Source organism: Mastigoproctus giganteus, chromosome 5, assembly GCF_048544385.1.
Source record: "Mastigoproctus giganteus isolate SK-2022 chromosome 5, ASM4854438v1, whole genome shotgun sequence".
NCBI lineage: Eukaryota > Metazoa > Arthropoda > Arachnida > Uropygi > Thelyphonidae > Mastigoproctus > Mastigoproctus giganteus.
This window is the reverse complement of record NC_143579.1, coordinates 15,653,540-15,674,545: the sequence shown is the minus strand read 5'-3', so window position 1 is coordinate 15,674,545 and position 21,006 is coordinate 15,653,540. Positions and strand designations below refer to the sequence as shown.

The 21,006-nt window shown below is 36.2% G+C and overlaps 1 protein-coding gene across 1 annotated transcript in view; it reads right to left on the bottom strand.

Annotated features, from left to right (window-relative positions):
• Positions 1-5,053: 5,053 nt before the first annotated feature.
• The window catches only part of Tango6 (transport and golgi organization 6), a 97,606-nt gene continuing 81,653 nt past the window's right edge, over positions 5,054-21,006 (bottom strand). Inside the window, exons 9-12 of the mRNA XM_090373866.1 lie at positions 19,988-20,171; positions 14,910-15,061; positions 9,886-9,999; positions 5,054-5,248 (exon numbers count right to left, since the gene is read on the bottom strand). Coding sequence (XP_090229992.1) covers positions 5,054-5,248; positions 9,886-9,999; positions 14,910-15,061; positions 19,988-20,171 — 645 coding nt within the window. The remainder of the gene's footprint in view (positions 5,249-9,885; positions 10,000-14,909; positions 15,062-19,987; positions 20,172-21,006) is intronic.

Sequence of the window (21,006 nt, the reverse complement as noted above, 5' to 3'; positions counted from 1 at the left end):
ATACACTAGCTGATTCGGAAGCCTCCTAAAGAGTTACCAATAGGTTCAGTCCAGTGTACTAACTAGCAGCCGGCCTGTGAACACCGTTTTAGAGCTGTACCCTCGAATGTAAGGAAGAATGGATCTCACCATGATGTCCATCATAACCTCAAAAGTCTCCAGTCATACTGCATGATGGAAGAGATGTGGTAGGGTCTATTTATTCTTTGATAACTACTTATCAAAAAAAGATTTTATCACAATACCACGGCTAAAAGATTTGAAAGCCAGAACTTTTAATACTCCCACTCTTTTTGGTCAAGTAAAGCTTCACAAAACAGGATTTCTTATTTGCCTTATTGTTTCCTACAGAAATTCTCCTTTTGCATCACTAGCCACCTGCCTATACAATATCATCAAACCTTTAAGACAGTCAATTAAATTTGGTATTAAAAATTATGATACATTATTTAATAGTTTTAAGGATTGTAATCTACATAACAATGATAACCTGTTCTCCCTAGATGTCACATCCTTATACACAAATGTAAACATTGAGTATACTTTAGACTTAGTACGGGATATGTTAAGCAATAACACTATATCTATTAACCATACCAAACTGCCCATTAAAGAGATTTTGAAGCAAATTTTATTACGTTTCACAATAAAGTATATAAACAAATTTTTGGTCTGCTCATAGGCTTAAATCTCAGCGGCCTCATATCAGAAATTTACCTTTCCACCACTGAGCACATATATCTGACACCTTTATTACCCCAAATTAGACAATATGGGAGATACCTAGACAAAGATCTATCAAATAGTACTATTGTCAGTTATCACTGACAATAGTACTATTTCATATTTTACATTCATCCGATAATATCTACCTTAGACTGAGTTTCACATTACAATCAGAGAACTTTGAAACAAAATCACTTAATTTCTTAAACTTTACATTTACCCGTTTCACAATGTTCAATTCAAGATTCATCAGAAACCGATAAATGCAGGCATGTTTCTTCACTACAACAGCTATCATCCATTTACATACAAACAATCTATTATTTTTAACCAATTTCTGAATGCATATAATTACTCCATGCCGGAATCATCGTTAATCATCGAAGTCCAGCACTTACTGACAGATTTTTAAATTTCTGATTTTAATTCTGAGATTTTTAATTCTGAGTAGACAGAGAGTGGTAATCGATGGACACTGCTCATCATGGACTAATGTTATTAGTGGAGTCCCTCAGGGTTCAGTATTGGGTCCATTATTGTTTTCTGCATTTATAAATGATATTGATGTTTGCAGACGATACGAAGGTTGGCAGGGTTGTCAAGGATACTACTGACAGTATGCTACTGCAACAGGATCTGGAAAGGTTGAGCAGATGGGCTGAGAGTGGCAAATGAAGTTTAACATTGACAAATGTAAAGTACTACATATGGGAAACAGCAACCCCAGAGCAACGTATCAACTCTGTGGTACTACACTGACAGTAGTAGAGAATGAAAGGGACCTGGGGGTGGTTGTGCAGGCAGATATGAAGTTCTCTGAGCAGTGCAGATGGGCTGCAAGAGTAGCTCATGGTGTATTGTCAATGATATATAGGAATTTTTCTAGCAGGGATAAGGAGGTGATTATTCCCTTGTATAAGGTAATGGTCAGGCCACACCTAGAGTACTGTATACAGGCCTGGAGGCTCATTTCAAGAAGGATGTAGAGCTGCTGGAACGAGTACAGAGAACGACAACAAGATTAGTGAATGGAACAAAGGGGTGCTCTTACGAAGAAAGGCTTAAGTTTTGCAAATTACAGTGTCTGGAGACTAGGCACCAGCGAGGTGATCTGATAGAGGTATATAAAGCCTTGAATGGTTTGAGCATGCTCAATGCTGATGGGATTCTTCCTCTTGCTCAGAATAATCACCTGAGAGGGCATAAATTCAAATTGAGGAAAGACAGATGTAGGATAGACGTGAGGAAATTTGCCTTTAGCCAGCGGGTGGTTGGTTAGTGGAACAGACTTCCATCCCTTGTCGTGGAAGTTGATAGCCTAAATAAGTTTAAGGCTCAGCTGGACAGGTATTTCGAACGAACAGAGGGGTGAAGTGGAAGTGGTTATTTTTTATTTATTTATTTATTATTTTTTTTTTTGGCTGATGCTGCATAAGCTTGCTTACTTGCATCAAATGCCTCTACTAATGCTATTGCTAATTTCCACCATTAGCCAAGTTAAAACACAGGATAAAAATAAATTATAGGGACACTAGTCAATAGCAATAACATAAAAAAAAAACTATTTCCATCCGCTACATCGAACATTGGCATAAACAACTAAACAGGCTTTTCAGGGATACAGAATTTAAAATTGTCTCCAGACCCATATGTAAATTACATGCTGAACTAAATAATCATTCAATCATGCCATCATTTTCAAAGCAGATATATGATCTTGTATACAATATCTCATGTAGCAAACATGACTCAATCCATCAAGGATCAAACAATGTACAATGGATGTGAGAGTGAAACAACACCTGGACTCAGTTCGTGCTTGTAGGACTGGTGCTTTGAAATTAGCTATTCATGCCATCAGCGAAAACCACGCTTTTTTATTTAACAATAAAATACTTAGTATACAGCGTAACTACACTAAATTATTAATCGCCGAAACCCTGTAAATCAAAATGCACATAAATTAATGTACGTTGCCCATATCTCAACTCTGATTTGTGGTCAATTTTGTGCATGCACCAAGATACCAAATAATCTCTATATTAAAGTCTCACTCATTTAACTCACATTACTCCTATCCTGTGACCAAGATATACCATTGAAAAGCCCCAGTACGTTTTAGGAAGGAAGTTATTCAAATTTGTTTCTAAATTATTTTAACTAATTTATTTTTAACTATTACTCTATGCAACCCTTTTTATTGATTTTATTAGACATAATGCCTTCTGTCATCCAGGATTATGTTTTGTAGGTTTGATGTGTTGGCAGTTGATTGTGGATGTGTCAAGCCATTCATGCGTCTTTGGAGGAGAGAAGTTATTAAATAATTTTATGTTTGACTGAATTCAAGAGTTTGGCATGCTGACGCATTCTACAAAAGAGCATTGAGGTAAAGTCTCTAATTTTTTTTGTATATATAAGCATACAATTGTAGAATTCATTGAGAATCATATCTCTGTTGATATTTACATTATAAAAGAACACAAATAGAGACAGTGTAAAGCAATTACTTATGAAGCAAATATTATTTACATGATTAATATTTACATAATTCTACATGAATTTTCCACCATGACAGCAGTTTCGGCACTTGGAGAAGTCTGGATTTGAATCCCATAGGAGAACAGAGGAATTTCTAAAGGCTCTTCACTTGGCACTGAAGAATGTGTCCAAGAAAGGCTGAAGTGCCTGATGGCAGGCACTTCAAGCATCAGTTAGCTGATCTTAGGCAGAGAGAGAGAGAGAGAGAGTAGTAGTAGTTTTCCATGTGAGTTATTCCAGGTTTGATAGTCCATACAACATGCATAAACTCATAAACATCCTCACCATATGCAAACATAATACACATGTCACAATGTGTAGTATTCACTACACATAGCACAGTTTAGAGCCAGAATTTAGCAATAACACTGTTCAACACTACAACAATAAAGTTGCCATAATAAATGAGAAGTCATTTTTATTATAGCAACTCACATTTTTTCATCTGTTCAACTATGGCAGTGCTTTTGTAGATATAGAAAATATAGCTTTTGAAAACTGAAAACAACATTTATGTAGATCTACAGCCTATGGGGTGAAGAAAATGAAGTTAAGAGTATTCCAGTTGATATTTGAAATAATCCAAACCAGGTTATAAGTAAGATTCAGTCATTCTTTCAACCACTGGAACAGAAGAAACAGCTCTGGTGGTTGTGTCCAGTAAAGGTCAGATTGAAACCAGGTGACAACAATGTTTTGATGAATACTGTATGAAGAAAACAAGCACAGCTACAGATAAGGATCACTAATCACAAGAAACAGAAACCATTGAGAACACGGACTAAAGGAAAAATGTAAGTTTTCCACAGAGCTATGTTCAAAGAATTATTCAAAATTTCTGTTTCTGTTTATTTTTGGTGGAGAAACTTACCATCTTAAATGCACTCGCCCCAAGACTGATATGGCAGGTTAATGTGCAATATTCATCATGATGATTTGTGAAAACTGTACAAGTCAAGCAACATGTTAACAATGACAGAACCACCACTTAACTACTAAAATATTCTAAAAATATTTCTTGACTAAATGTCTAAGGGTATTTATGCGTGGGTAATACACTTCCATCTTTCTACTATCCAGGTAGTATGCATGCATCGTTTGATTATAGCTCATATTGTGAATACCTTCACAATGAGCCAAGGTATTGCACTGCTTTAAATAAGTAATGCTTCACCAGTGGAGAAGACTAATATTACTTATTCTGGGTATCTGCTGAGAATAAGTAACATTAGTCTTCTCCACTGCTGAAGGGTTACTTATTCAAAGCAGTGCAATACCCTGGCAATACGTTGTGAGGGTATTCACAATATGAGATATAATCAAATGATGCATGCATGCATACTACCTGGGTAGTAGAAATGATGAAAGTGCATTATCCATGAATAAACAACCTTTTTCATACTAATATTGATTGTGAAGCAATAAAAATAACGGTATTGCCTTAGCTCACACACACTTACATGGGCACAAATGATGATGGACACATTGATCTACAGTGAGAGCAGAAATCTGATATCTGCTCTCACAAAACTTAGGCCAAATGTAAAAGAACCAAATATGTGAATATGTTAAGTAGTGGACATATTTTTGGTCACAGTACAACAAAATGATACTGACCTCAGAGAAAGAATTTATAGTGTCAGTGAGCATGCTAAAGTGTATGAAGTCAGTAAAATTATTTAGCATTTTTCACTGACACTATAAATGCTTTCTCTGAATCACAAATTTGATCAAGTTCTTCTTATTAACAAAAAAATAGACTTATATAAATATAATTTGCACATTATTAATATGCTCGATCTGGAGGATCTAGAATATGTATATATTTAACTGATGTCCTTTGTGGGAACAAAAATTCTCGAGTTATCCCATTTATTTCTTCTAGTGCGAGCTGAAGGTGTAATTTCAGTGAATCATCAGTTTCTCTAGAATAAACTGATTTCAACATGCAGTACAGTTCTTTCAATTCACTTTCTAATATCTGCAAATATAAAATTTTCATTAGTTATATTTATATAAAAGTAGACTAATCTAATATTAAAATATACGATGATGGCCAAAATACAGTAGACTCTTGATTTTCCGGGATAGATGGTAAAAAATTTTTCCCGGATAATCAATTTCCTGGTTAATCCAAAAATACAGTAAGTCCCCGACATACGTAAGAGATATGATCCAGGACTTCTTACGCAAGTCGAGATTTGAGTAACTCAGGAATGACTAATAAAATATTGCTGCTATATCCCTGATATGCCAAAATTACAAAAACCACATAATATACTCAGAAGAATGAAGAGAAATAGTTATATATTTTTAATTAGTTCAATTAAAAACTTTATCTGGGGACAGCAGTGAAGTAGCCAGAGTGGCACATAAGAAAAGAAAACATAAAAGGAAGAAAAAATGCATGTTTTTGTACTGTAAAAACTGGTATGTATTTCGTAGCCTTGGTTATTATTATAGCTGACCTTCATTGGTGCCGACCGCTTCTTGTATTCTGTCTTTCTCCTTTATTGTATTTACCGTTGCCACTGACAAATTTGAATTCTGCGCAATACTTGTTAATTTTGGATATTTTCGTACATCCTTATTATTTTAATTTTCTGACCCAACTCGATCGCTTTCCTTTTCTTGATTTCTTGATAGACTTACTATTCACTTAGTCAGCACCATGATAACAGTCAAAACGAAAATTTCTGAAAAGAACTTCACAGAGTTAAGGCGAAAACTCACTATCACTCCACGTGAGCTTACATTTTACTAAAGCACATTTCTGGAGGTCACTGCCATAAAACAATAAAAACAATTTGCAATTTCAGGTTACTGGGCTTTTCTGTTAGTGCAATTAATTGTAAATGGGTAGTAAGCTCGATCTTATTGCATTTGCGATAATACCAATAGCAGGAATTCTGTGAGTTGTTACATTATGGTGAAATGTGTGTCCCCTTCACTTGAAATCTTCAGTCATATAAAAAAATTATAAATAACTGAATGTAAGTCCGAAGCTACATAAGTTGGGGACTTGATGTATCGAAAAATGTTCAGCAACCTACGTAAAAAGTATGGCGATAGATCGCATGTCCAATACGATGCTTCCCTTTACTTTTTACAATGTTGCGTATGGTTTGGTCACCAACATTATAACAGTTCTTTAGAGATTTAACCGATGCACCGTTTTCAAACTTTTGAATAATTTCAAGTTTTTGTTTAAATGAAAGCACTCTTGCGTTTGCCCATCATTTTTGCGATTTCTAAACAAAAAAAAAAAAGTTACTATAAAAAAAAAAAAAAAAATGTTACGACACCCTGGCATGCATAATGTAACAAAATTTGTCCTTTTGTGGTGCGATGGAACACAACAATCGATGCGACGCACCAAAACAAACTAAACATTTGGTCCTTTTTTTTTTTTAGGGGTCTGAAGACAGAGTTGCAAGATAATAGGCACACTAATCTCCTGGCAACGACTTATAAAGCCAATTTGTCGCTTATTTTTGACTTGCAAAACATCTGTTTATACCTATTCTATTTATTACTTGAATTTTATTATTTCTAGCTGATTTTTTTTTTTTTTTTTAATATTTGGGATCTTGAAGTGTCCCGGTTAATCCAATCCCAATAAATCGAGAGTCTGCTGTACATGTATAATATTATTTATTTTTCTTAAATGCATTAAATTAAATTTTATTGTGAGGATCATTTATGGTTGATCCTGTGCTTGACTGCACATTGTGTAGTAGATTTCTGATGACCTCATAAGTACAAAGGGCAATTTTGCTTTGACTTTTCATAGCAGATGCAACTATTTATTAAATTTATAATATTTTTATAAAATCGTGCACAACCAAATTGAATGTAATCCACAACAGACGTTAAGTTCATGTCAAAATTTGCACAATACTCTGCAATGTATTATAATCTGCATGCAACAATAATTCACAATGATCATGTTGCATTCCTATCAACATTGTCATAAGAAAACAGAGTTAACATTTTATGCACATTTTGACCATGGAAATAAAGCACGTCTCACACAGAGTTCACACAAATCTTAAACTCTCTCATAAGTTACTAGAGAAATACATAGCTGGGAAATGAAGAGGAAATTTGATAATTAGCCAGCATGTGACTGACCTTTTTTGGGATGTCAGTATCTTCTCTTTCTAAGGCTTTATATCAGTGTGACGAGGAAGAATTGACTTTTTTTGTTGGACTCTAGTAGCCATCAGATCTGGAGAGAATGAAAAGCTATGATTTATAATTTAAATTCATCAAGAAGCTCTGTAAGGTTGGCTATATGCTCATAAGAGAAAGCTAATAACAGAAAGCAGAAATGCAAAATCTTTATTGATATTTTTGAACCTTGTATAACTAAACATGTCTGTATGACAAATAAATTACAAAGGTTTAATTTGGGAAGTAAGGTTATTTGTTATTTGGTTTTTAGGAGCATTAGCAACTAAGGCCATATTGCTCCGGGATATGGAGTGGTCATCTCTTGACCTTTCCGCATCCTCCGTATTTGGTGGTGATGGGCTCGAACCCCGGTCTAATCAAGAAGCATGTACTACGTACTGCTGCTCCTTCCCACCTGGCTACGGAGGCGCCGGGAAGTAAGGTAGATTGATTTCTGGGTGCTGTAATTAAAATTAAACAGTATATGAGCAAGCCATTGTTAGGTATATGCAGCCAAGTGAAAAGAATCCCTTTTACAATAGAAAAAATGCCTTGTGTGGTGGAGAGATCATATCAGTAAAAATTATCTGCAACAAACAACTAAACTTTATTAAAATTACAGAAATAAATGAAATATAAGCTGAAAATAAGTTAAAAGTAGTTAAAAGCAATTAAGAGCAGATAAAAAAACACAGAATAAAATGAGTTAAAATCATAAAACACAGCAGCTTACAAAGCAGATAATGCCTCTTTACCAAATTTGGTAAAGAGGCATTCTCTTTTTTATGAATCCTCATTAAAAAAAAAAAAAAAAAAAAAGACTAATCTGAATTATTTATTTATTTTAATATTTATGAGCATTATCATGCCCTGGTTCCCTCTATCATCAGCCTTGCTATTTATTCTAGCTTGCACCATTCATACATAAGTTGATAAAGAGGTGCCCTGTCTTAAAATTTATTTATCTGTGTTGTTTTGTGATTTTAACTCATTTTATTCTGTATATTTTTGTTATTTTTAGTTTTCTGTTCTTAATAGCCTTTAACTACTTTTAACTATTATTTAATAAAGTTTAGTCAGTTGTTGCAAGTAATTTTTACTGACTGGTATTAATATTTTATTATTGTTAATTAATTATGAGGAGCAATATAAAAGTAATACCCCCTCCTTTTTTCCTCAGAAAATTTAATTCCTACAACTATGCCTCTTACATAAATTAATGCTCAATCATTAATAAACACACTCTTATTTTTCCACAAAGTCACCATCATTTTCTATGCATTTCCGCCATCTCTAATTAGATGCCGTATTCCAATCTTGTAAAAGTGTCCTTAGTCTTGCTCCAGAGGGCTTCAAGAACACTATACTTGAGCTTGTAATCATCCACAGAATGGGTTGCGTGGGGTGCATCCTTCAGTGGGTCGAAGAGGTGATAGCCAGAACAGTGCACCCCAGTTTTGCAATGGCCTCCATCATACACAGACTGGTGCGGGGTCAGGTATTGCCATGGAGAAGAAGAACCTCATTAAGGTTTTTGTCTGGTCGAACTCTATGGATTCTGGCTATCAACTTTTTCAACATTTCCACATATCAATCTGAGTTGATTGTGGTGCCACACTCCAAGAAGTCCACAAGCAAGACCCCATCTTTATCCCAAAACACTGTCAACATGGCTTTATTGACAGAAGGCTGTCTTTTGAACTACTTCTTGTGCAGTAATTTTTGATGGTGCCACTCCATCGATTGTCTCTTTGTTTCGGGGTCATAATTGTGGACCCAGGTTTTGTCATCACTCACAAATTTGTTAAATTCAATCACCACTCTTTGTTTGATACGTATATCTGTAACATCCACCATTTTGAAATATCATTGTGCTGTAGTGCACTCAGTGTGGTGAAACTAGAGACCTCTAGTGATCACTCAATGACACACAAAATGATCTACAGCACCACATTTGAGAGCAAAAAATTAGGCATTACTTTCATACCAGTCCTCGTATTTACCATTCACTTCTATCAATGATAGAAAATGTAAAATTTATATTCATTTTACAAAAAAATTGAATGCACCTATATAATTTAATGTAGTGCACAGATACATCAGTTAGCTGAACTTACATTCAGGATAATGTGTAATATTCTAATACAACCCCATATAACTCTTTTAAACTGAATTATATGTATTATAATAACAGTTTATGATTTATTTATTTGCATAATACTTACTGCTAAGAATTATGCATAATTTTTAAAAACCACAATGTTTTATCTATAGGGATTTTTATATTAACTATTTTTTGTACCTACCAGTTAACAGTTCCTACTATAACTGATTCTCAATTTTGAAATTAAATTTTTGTATAATAAACCTATGCTTCTTTAATGAAAGAAACTATTAGAAGGAAGAAGAGAAATAGGAATTAAACCAATCAAATAAGCTTACCTTGAATGCATCTTTGCCAACACCTTGCAACATCCCAGTAACTAACAAAATTGCAGCTCTCCTAACTTCTATTGATGGATCTGATTTCAGAAGACAATGTATGCAAAGCAGAAGCTGAAAAAACGCATCACAGAAAAAAAAATAATAAAAAAAGATTTTTCTTACCTCAGTGTCATCAAAATACAATTGTTTCATCTTTCATGTTTGCAACTACCAATCATATAATTGTTAAAGAAATAACAATTCTAATTGTTATCTCTTTAATAAAAATTCAAAAATTCCAACTGAAATAACAATTCCACTTGAAATTTCATTACATGTCGCAGTATGTGGCATGTAATGATATTTCAATTTTTTTTTTTGAGGAGTATCTCTTCTTAAACTGAATTATATGTATTATGATAATAGTTTAGGATTTACATATTCACATAATATTGCTAAGCAAATTATGCCCATTAAAAAAAAACATTTTTTTAAATTTGGCATGATGATTTTTCCATTTTTTCATAACTATTTTTTTGAAGCTGCCAGTTAACTCCTACTACTATTAATAAAAAACACTTTAAATTAACCTCAAAGAAGAATGGCAAATTTCAACAAATTTTTCATAGATGTGAGTCTGTTGCATATAGATGTGGTCTAGGGACATCTGAAATACTATCAGCTGGCTGGTGATTTTGACAGGTCCAGTTCAGTTCTTTAAACAATCACTGAACAGCCTCCAAAGCCGAGTGGTCAGGAGTGAGAGTGCAGTAGCACATGCTCTTTGAGTAGACCAGAGTTCAAGCCCCTGACTGCTAAATATGGTCGATCTGCCAACCCGCACTGGACCAGCATGGAGGATTATGGTCTATTTTTCTCAGCATGAATTGTTGAGGAGGCTTCCATTCTGCAGTGGGTTGATAATGGCTGCAGTTTCCCGTTTTTTTTTTTACAGGTGCAAACTAAATTATTCACACCCTGCACTACAGAATCCAACATTATGATGTAACAGCAATAATGTCCAGATAAAAATGACAATACATTACATTTATAAAACTAAAATAAACTAGAAATATTAGTGGCTAAATGCTGAGACATCATTACTGTTTTTCAGATGTGCATCCATTTAAATGCAAATAGTCACATAGTGTTTTATTTAAAAAAAAATCTAGTTTAATTAAAGCAAAAATATTAAAAGCACTATACTTCATGTTACCATTTTATAACGAAGTTTTCTTCTAGTTTTGAAATATAACAAATGCTTTAGCATTTGTTATATTTCAAAACTACTTAACAAGTACAGGTCACTGTTGAACAAAAGCCGAGAATTAGGCTTGAATTTGAAAGTGTCTGCAATTCTGCCCAGACACGATAGGAGGGAGTATATGATGAGAGCCTTGTCGATCAATTCGGCCCTGGAAAGATTGTGCAAGGCTCAAGGGGTAGAATTTTTTTCAGCCTGGACTGTACTTGTTAACAGGAGAGATTGCTTCTACAGCGATGCAATACACTTAAATAGAAAGGGTGCAAGAATATTTGCTGATGCTATCGAGGCAGTGTTAGGTGGGTCGGAAAACTGCTAGCTTGGGGGGAGACAAAGACCAATAGACTGACAGTAGCCACTGGCAGAGGTGAAAGAGATTCTTGCACTGCTTCTATTAGAATGAGCAGAAGCCTGAAAAACAAGATGCATGATATTTCAGAGACTGCTGGGAGCCATTGCGGTACAAGTAAACACATGGGTTGTGTTAGGGTAGCTAAGAATAGAAACAGGTGCAGGTATACTTGCGTGTACACCAATGCTAGGAGTTTAGTAAACAAATTTGATGAATTTGAGGTATTGCTCAAAACATCAAAGGCAGATATTGTTGGGATATCAGAGACGTGGTGTCACACAGATATAAGGGATGCAGAACTGCAATTTGGGGAGTACAACGTCTACAGAAAGGATAGACAGGATAGGAAGGGGGAGGGGTTATGCTATTAGTTAAGAAACACATAAAAACCAAGGAAGTGAAGCCAGTCGACATCGCTGGACAGTGCAGTGTGGAGTCAGTTTGGTGTGACATAAGCACTGGGAGATCAAAATTGAGAGTAGGAGTGTGCTATAGGCCTAATGACTCTGATGAGTATAATAAGGAACTGTACAGGGAAATAGAGTGGGCCGGTAAATTAGAGAGTCTTATAATGGGAGATTTTAATTTCCCAGATATTGACTGGAATTTAGGGGCTGGTCACTCACACTCTAGCAGGGCTTTTGTGGATTTATTGGATGATTGCTTTCTACATCAGCATGTTCGGGAGGCAACTAGAGGGAGTAATACTCTTGATTTGATTATCAGCAGTGATTCTTCATGCATTAAGAATCTGCAGATAACTGAACCACTAGGTGGCAGTGATCACAGTGTGCTGAAGTGGGATTTACTCAAAGAGGTAACTACCATTAGGCGTAAAGGGAAGGGTTATTGCTTCCGTAAAGGCGACTACGATGGACTGAGACAGTATTTAAATTCTATACAGTGGGACCAACTGATGATGTTACCAACAGCAAATTCAAAATGGGAAGCATTCAAAGAACTTATCTTGGAAGCTACTAGGCTTTACATACCAACTAAGAAATATTGTTCAAGGTTTAGGCCTAAGTGGATGTCAGATGAACTAATGAGACATATGGCAGAGAAGAAAAATGCATGGGATACTTACAAATTAACACATGACACAGAAGCCTATGATAGATACAAGTTGATATGCAACCAAGTTACAAAGGAGGTTAGGCAGGCAAAGGCAGATTACGAGAAATCCTTGGCAAGGGATGCAAAGAAAAACAGCAAAGAGTTCTTTACTTATGTAAACTCTAGAAGGAAGGGGATGAATCAGGTTGGTCCACTTGATATTGATGGGTCAACTGTTGATGATCCTGCTCAGGTAGCTAACAAACTAAATGAATATTTTGCATCGACATTCACACATGAGGAGTTATTCAGCGAGGGGAATGCCAAAGGTGTATTCAACTCTAGCGGTAAGCTACAGAATCTTGAAATAACTGGGAGTAAAGTGGAGGAGAAATTGTTGAAGATAAACACAAGAAAGGCACCCGGGGTGGATAGGATCTATCCAGTTATATTAAAGGAGGCAGCAAAGGAAGCAAACACTTAGCCATAATTATGAGAGCTTCCTTGGACTCAGGGGAGGTACCCATAGACTGGAAATGTGCAAATGTGACCCCAATTCACAAAGGAGGATCAAAGGCTGACACAAGTAATTATAGACCTGTGAGTTTAACTTCTGTTCCAGGAAAATTAATGGAGGCACTGGTTAAAGAGGCACTGCAGGATCATTTAGACAAGACTTCAGTTATAGCTCGGACACAGCATGGTTTTGTTAAGGGGAAGTCTTGCCTGACCAATTTGATTGGATACTATGATGCAGTAACAAAAGAACTGGATGCAGGGAATAGCTTTGATATTATATACTTGGATCTTAGAAAGGCTTTTGATACTGTTGCACATGGAAGACTGCTACACAAATTGGAGCAGTGTGACATTGGAGGCAAATTGCTGCTATGGATAAAGGGGTGGTTGAGGGGGAGAAGACAGAGAGTGGTAATCAATGGACACTGCTCATCGTGGACTAATGTTATTAGTGGAGTCCCTCAGGGCTCAGTGTTGGGTCCATTATTGTTTTCTGTATTTATAAATGATATTGATGATGGTATATCAAGCTTAATGTCCAAGTTTGTAGACGATACAAAGGTTGGCAGGGTTGTCAAGGACACTACTGACACTATGCTGCTGCAACAGGATATGGAAAGGTTGAGCAGATGGGCTGAGAGGTGGCAAATGAAGTTTAACATTGACAAATGTAAAGTACTACACATGGGAAACAGCAACCCCAGAGCAACGTATCAACTCTGTGGTACTACACTGACAGTGGTAGAGAATGAAAGGGACTTGGGGGTGGTTGTGCAGGCAGATAAGAAGTTCTCTGAGCAGTGCAGACGGGCTGCAAGAGTATCTCATGGAGTATTGTCAATGATATACAGGAATTTTTCCAGCAGGGATAAGGAGGTGATTATTCCCTTGTATAAGGCGATGGTCAGGCCACACCTAGAGTACTGTATACAGGTCTGGAGGCCTCATTTCAAGAAGGATGTAGAGCTGCTGGAACGAGTACAGAGAAGGGCAACAAGATTAGTGAATGGAACAAAGGGGTGCTCTTACGAAGAAAGGCTTAAGTTTTGCAAATTACAGTGTCTGGAGACTAGGCACCAGCGAGGTGATCTGATAGAGGTGTATAAAGCCTTGAATGGTTTGAGCATGCTCAATGCTGATGGGATTCTTCCTCTAGCTCAGAATAATCACCTGAGAGGGCATAAATTCAAATTGAGGAAAGACAGATGTAGGATAGACGTGCAGAAATTTGCCTTTAGCCAGCGGGTTGTTGGTTGGTGGAACAGACTTCCATCCCTTGTCGTAGAGGTTGATAACCTAAATAAGTTTAAGGCTCAGCTGGAGAGGTATTTTGAACGAACAGAGGGGTGAAGTGGAAGTGGGTTTTTTTTTTTTTTTTTTGGCTGATGCTGCATAAGCTTGCTTTCTTGCATCAAATGCCTCTACTAATGCTAATGCTAATTTGTTATATTTCAAAATTAGGAAATCACAAACATTTTTTGGAATTTTGTAAGCTTCAAAATCACCAAAAAAAATAAATAAAAGGGATTTTCGTGTGGATGGGAAGAGGAGGAGGAAACATGACTTGGAATCATCACTACTGGATTTAGCCCTGTATGCTGAACCAGAGTATGGTAATAGTAGCATGAATCAAGGGACCCACCATATCAGAACATTGAAGCTGATAATAGCGGAAATATGGTAACATGGAGGAGGGGATTAAGTTACACTACGATAACATGAAATTTTTACAAATGTCATACAGTAAGCTTCTGATCTGGGAAGGGTGCACCCAATGACTACTGATATCACAAAATTAGACAAAACTGCATTATAATGGGTTAATTAAAAAAATATGACCATTAGCATTACCTCTTGAAGGAAGGGGCCAATCGAATATTTGAGGTGTTTACAAATTTCAGCCAAATTAGACAAACTAGAAGCTCGCACCTCAGGAGCGTTGTTCTGTGCACCTTGAAGCAAACTATTTAGGAGAATATCTCGATATTTGGGAGTCAGATCTCCTATAAGGGGAAAAAAATTAAGCATTTTCTTATATCTAAAATAACTGTTATTACAGTTTTACAATATTAAAAAATATATATATCATAGTAATTCCTCATAACAGACATATGACCTTATATGTATTTAGATCAACAAGCATAAACCTTGAAAATGTGATTAGGTGCCATATATAAAATAATTCAAATTTATGCACTGAGGGGTATACTTTACAGCATGAGAAATATTTGTTAAAAACACTACACTGATCTAGATCTTACAGTTAACAATAATGAGTAATTTTAGAATTTGAAAATGAATGGATAACTTACTACAAATAATAACTGCAACAATATGAGAAATATTTTTGTTGACAGTGACCAGTCACAAAATGTGACTTAAGATTAAGTAGTAAAATATCTGATTACATTGAAAATGAATAACAGGAATAGAATGAAAACGACAAAAACCAGTGACACTGTATGTCTCTTTGCAGGTTTAGGAATTCCAAAATTAAAAACTAGAATGATTGGAAGTCTTTTATGGCTGTCACAGACATTCTCTCAGATATCTCAAGTTGGGCATGCTAACTGGGAGGTTTAAAAAGCTAACAGAACTGATATTCAGGTGACACTCAAATAAGGTGGCCCGAATTTAGAAGTCCAGTCATTTTGTGACAGCCAAATCCTCTGCTTACACCTTCAGGGTGTGGAACTGTTAGTAACTAAGTATAACCTCAATGTGCAAGTCCTGAAATACGTCACCTAGTATACTGAAGATGACCACCCAGGTGCAAACCAATGTAAGGAGTTGAGGTGTGGCACCCACACCACATGGAGCAATGCCACCTCTGTGTTACTAGGTAATACTAGGTGGTAGATGATTCTCATCAACCAGTACAATAAAACCACTTTACTCATTGGAGGCTTGAAGTGATGGAACCCATATTTAGTCTTCAGAGTAAAGTTCTGGCAACTGCCCATCTCTTCCAATATGCAGTATGACTGATGTCTTTTGAGTTTATGATGAACATTGTGCAACATCCAACCTTCCTTACATTTTGAGAGTACAGCTCTAAAACGATGTTTGCAGGCTGGCTGCTAGATAGACCACTGGACCAAACCTATCGGTAACTCTGCTAGATAGACCACTGGACCAAACCTATCGGTAACTCTGGGAGGCATCTGAATCATCAAGTGTATAATCTTACTGCTGTCGTGGATGAAGTCTGAGTAGTGTATCTGCGGGGGGTGGGGGGGAGGGAGCATTGTCAAGGCTATGTTATGACAAGGAGCTGGGTACAGGAACTCCCCGACTTACGTAATACTCGACTTACACAAATTCGACTTTACGTAAGTTTTTGCCGGCAGGTGCAAACTGAAAAAAATATGGAAACGTATTTTGCACCCGTAGGGATAAATTGTTTCTTTTGTAGATAAGGTCTTTCTAAACTTATCTATAAAAGAAGCAATAGGAACTTGAAGATTCTTAGGCAAAAGAATGATGAACAATGGCAGGTTGCTTGGTTTAGTGTTTAATGGCACATTGGTAACTAAGGCCAGCCATAATGCGGCACAACAATGGCAGGAATCGGTATGTGTGCTTTATTGACTTTGCAAAAGCATATGACATGGTAATTTGGAATGAGCTTTTTCCTCTACTAGAAAACATGGGATGTCCACAAAGATTAATTAGGCTAATATTTGACTTGTATAAAAGACAAAAGGCCATCATCAGGATAAACGGAGAAATGACAGAAACAGCAAAAATAGGGAGAGGAGTGAGGCAAGGATGCCTGGTTTTTATTTAATATATTTGTAGAATTAATAGTGAAAGAAGCATTTGATGGTAAAAAGGTATAAAGATAGGCAGAAGAACACTTAGCACAATCAAGTTTGCAGATGATCAGGTAATCCTTGCAGGTAGCCCAAGAATGTTATCCAATAATGCTAAAACAGTTAACTAAGAAAGTGAAGAAATATGGAATGAAGATTAACACTAATAAAACAAAGATTATGATAATAAGTAAAAAGCCAAAACATTTTCACATTGAAACTGATGGAGAAAATATAGAACACATAACAAAATTCAAATATCTAGGACAGATTATAACACACGATTCATCTTGCCATCAGTTCAAGAATTGCGATGGAAAAACAGGCATTTAGAGGTAAAATCCCTTTACTAATCCAAAGGAATATGTCACTCAACCTAAGAAAAAGAATTATGAAAACATACATTTGGTCAATTGCTTTGTATTCAGCAGATACATGGGCATCAAACAAAGCCAACTTGAAAAAACTAAAGGTTTTTGAGATGTGGTGCTGGCGGAGAAGGGAAAAGATTAGCTAGACAGAAAAAATGAGTAATAACATGGTTTTACAACGTGTAGGAGAAGAAAGAGAATTGCTACAAAGAATCAGAAGACAGAGGCTACAATGGATGGGACACACCATGAAACACAGAGGGATGTTACTGGATGTGTTGGAAGGCAAAATACCGGGAAAAAGAAAACAAGTAAGACCAAAACACCATCGTATTCTGAAGGAAACTGGGCTTTGAAGCTATGCAGATGTTTGTTTGTTTGTTATTTGGTTTTTAGGAGCATGAGCAACTAAGGCCATACTGCTCCGTGAATATGCGGTGGTCATTCTCTGACCTTTCCACATCCTCCGTATTTGGTGGTGACAGGCTCGAACCCCGGTCTAATCAAGAAGCGTGTGCTACGCACTGCTGCTCCTTCCCACCTGGCTACGGAGGTGCCAGATATGAAGAAGTGAAACACCTAGCACAAGACAGGGAGAAATGGAGACAACTCATCAAAGGGGCAAACCAGTTGATTGACTGATACACTGAAGAAGGGATAAATGGAGATATTGTGAAAATATTTTAATGTGAACCCAATAACATTGTTTTAATTTTTTTTTTTTTTTTTTGTAATTTGTTTCAAGCCCATGGACGTTGAAAATTTCGCTATATTACTAAGCTATTTATCTCTCTAAAAGGTCATATTTATAAACTTATTTAGTTGATAGCCTTAAACTTATTTAGGCTATCAACTTCCACAACAAGGGATGGAAGTCTGTTCCACCAACCAACCACCCGCAAAAAAAAAAAAACACAACGGACTCGTCCGGGATTTGAACCCGGGACCTCTCGCACCCTAAGCGAGAATCATACCCCTAGACAAAATCATACCCCCAAATCATACCCCTAGACCAACGAGGCATGTGTATGCTGTGCAGAAATACAGTACTACTGTAAATTCCAGAAAAGTGCTATGTGTTCAATATGTAGTATTATGTTAGGTTCTATTGTGTGTCCTGGCATTTGATCGTTGGGCCTTGGTGGAACCCCATTTTGCCCACACATACCACTAGGAGGTATGCCCATTATTCTTTGGCTGGTCTCTGTCAGGGTCTCCTCAGCTTCCTAAGCTGAGACCAAGTGAAAAAAAAAGATAGAGTGCAGTAGCATAGGGTGTACAGAAGAAGAGGGGGGTGAAAGTAAGAATAAGGGGATGTAGGTGAAGGCATCCCCTAAATCAACAGTGGCGCACTTGCCCCACCAGGCATAAATGGGAGGGGATAAACTCAGGAAGGGTGGAAAAGCCATGCATCTGTTGTTGTGGAAGTATATGGGTTGAATAAATTCAAGGAAGAAGCAGATAGATTCTTGGAGGGTACAGATGGGTGAACTGTGTAGGGTTCTTTTTTTTTTTTTTTTTTTGGCTGATGCTATATAAGATTGCTTTCTTGCATCATTTGGCATTTCTTCTATTACTACTTGGAGACTTTTGAGTAATATCTGTTGGCAACACTCATATTTTATGTTAAAATGTGCACAATAGTAGCTATGTGAATGGTTATATTAACAAAAAATAATTTCAGGTTTAGAATTTTACATACACTCAATTTATTGAGCACAGCTTTAAATTTTGCACACACAGGCCATTAAAAATTAGAGGGAATACTGCTCGCCTGGGAGATGCAGTTGAATAATCTTTGAAGCACCTGTACACAGAATTCAGAATTGACTCGCTCCCCTTCACGTAGAAATTCCTTGTGAATCACACCTTGACTGTTGAAATTTGTGATCAGTGTTGTCTTGATCCTGCACTTCTGTAAATGAAGTTTTTTAAGCCTTGGTGATGATTTTGGAGCCCACCGCATGCTCTGATGTTTCATTTCTGGATTGTACTGAAACACTTATCTCCAATGATAATATACAGTCAAGGAAATTAGGATTGTCTTGATAAGTCTTCACATGACGACACTCTTCATTGCTTCTGCCCATCCATGAGGCTGTGCAGCACAAATTTTACACAGACCTTCCTTTCCCCTGTCATCATCATTTGATCATTTCCTGAACTTTTACAACTCTGTCCTCATTTCAAGTGGCTGACAGATGTCTACTTCTTGGGTCATCACAAACGTCTTTGCATTTGTCTTTGAACTAATTATGCATTCAGATCCACTGGTATGACTTAACATTTCATCACTATAAGCATTTTTTAAAATTTCATACATTTCTGTTGCAGATTTTCGCAGTTTAAAGCAAAATCATGACATGGAATGTTAACACTACTAACGGTTGTTACTTGCAGCATGTCAGTTTACTGGACAACCTCTGCACCATCGCTGGTTAGAGAAAGTTTGAACTAAAACACTACTATTTATTTTCAAACTCACCGAACATGAGTACAATAGAACCAGTTCAGGATCTTTATAGCCGCACCTCATATATCCTCAGTGAAGGATATCATGGGCCTGCCTTTGACAAAACCATGTACATACTCAGACAAATTAACTTTTAACAAAATTGAAAAACTGTCATTATTATTATAACTATAATTATTATTTTTAAATGCTAGAATGTTAAATATAATGAAGTCTTTCAATATTTTACCTAAAATCAAATTAATATAATGAAGTCTTTTAACATTTTACCTAAAGTTTTGGCAACTTTCACTAATACTTCTCCAATTTTAATTTTTTTTCCTGCAGAATAACTGGGCTTAATGAAATCTTTTGCTAAAAGAGGAAGTAATTCATCTGTAAAGATGTTAACTAGAGCTGCAAGTCCTTGAATAGCTGCAAGGTAGATATAGCTATCACTATCATCCAAATGTTCCTGTTTTAAAAATGAAATAGATATAATCATGGATTACTTTAAAATGTTTCTTTAGTAGCAGCGTGTCACAAAAGACCTGGATCACTTCATAAATTCATTACAATAAAAAAAAAAAGAGTTTACTAAAAAACAATTTACAGCCATTGATATAACTACTCAAAAAGTTTTTTTCTTATCATATTAATAAATTTCCACATGAGACCCAACTGAAGCATGAACAATGTCTAGTTTATACTTAATCTCCATCCAAGTACATATCAGCATGCCGGGATAAATAGTTGCTACAGTGGCTGTAATTCTCATTCACAGTTCCACGATATTGTATACTTTCATTCTGTACACCATATCTTTCACATAGCTCCACAGAAAAACATCTAGTGGGGTAATGTCCAGTGAACGTACTTGCCATAGTATGGGACCATCATGGACAATCTGATGGCCTGGAAAATGCCTATCAGACAAACTGCACACTGTCAAAGTCCAATGTGGAGGTACATCATCTTGCTGGAAAAAGACATTAGCTTAAAGTTCTTCCGCAAAAAAAGAAATAATTACACGTGAGCATGATTGCAGTTTCACTGCTCTGTTCCAAATCCTGTACAATTTTCTGAGCACAAATTCAAAAGGTTTGCTTATTCACCATTCCTAAAATAATGTGGTCTCATCAGAAAACACAACCTACTTAAAATTTTCAGCACTACCCATATGGTGGAGTATATTCAATGCAAATTCAAAAAGCTTCAGTTTATCTTCAAGGTTTGCATGAGTTGCACCTTGTATTTTTTTTTTTTTTTTATGAAAACCCCAAACACGAAAGGTATCAAAACCTATAGTA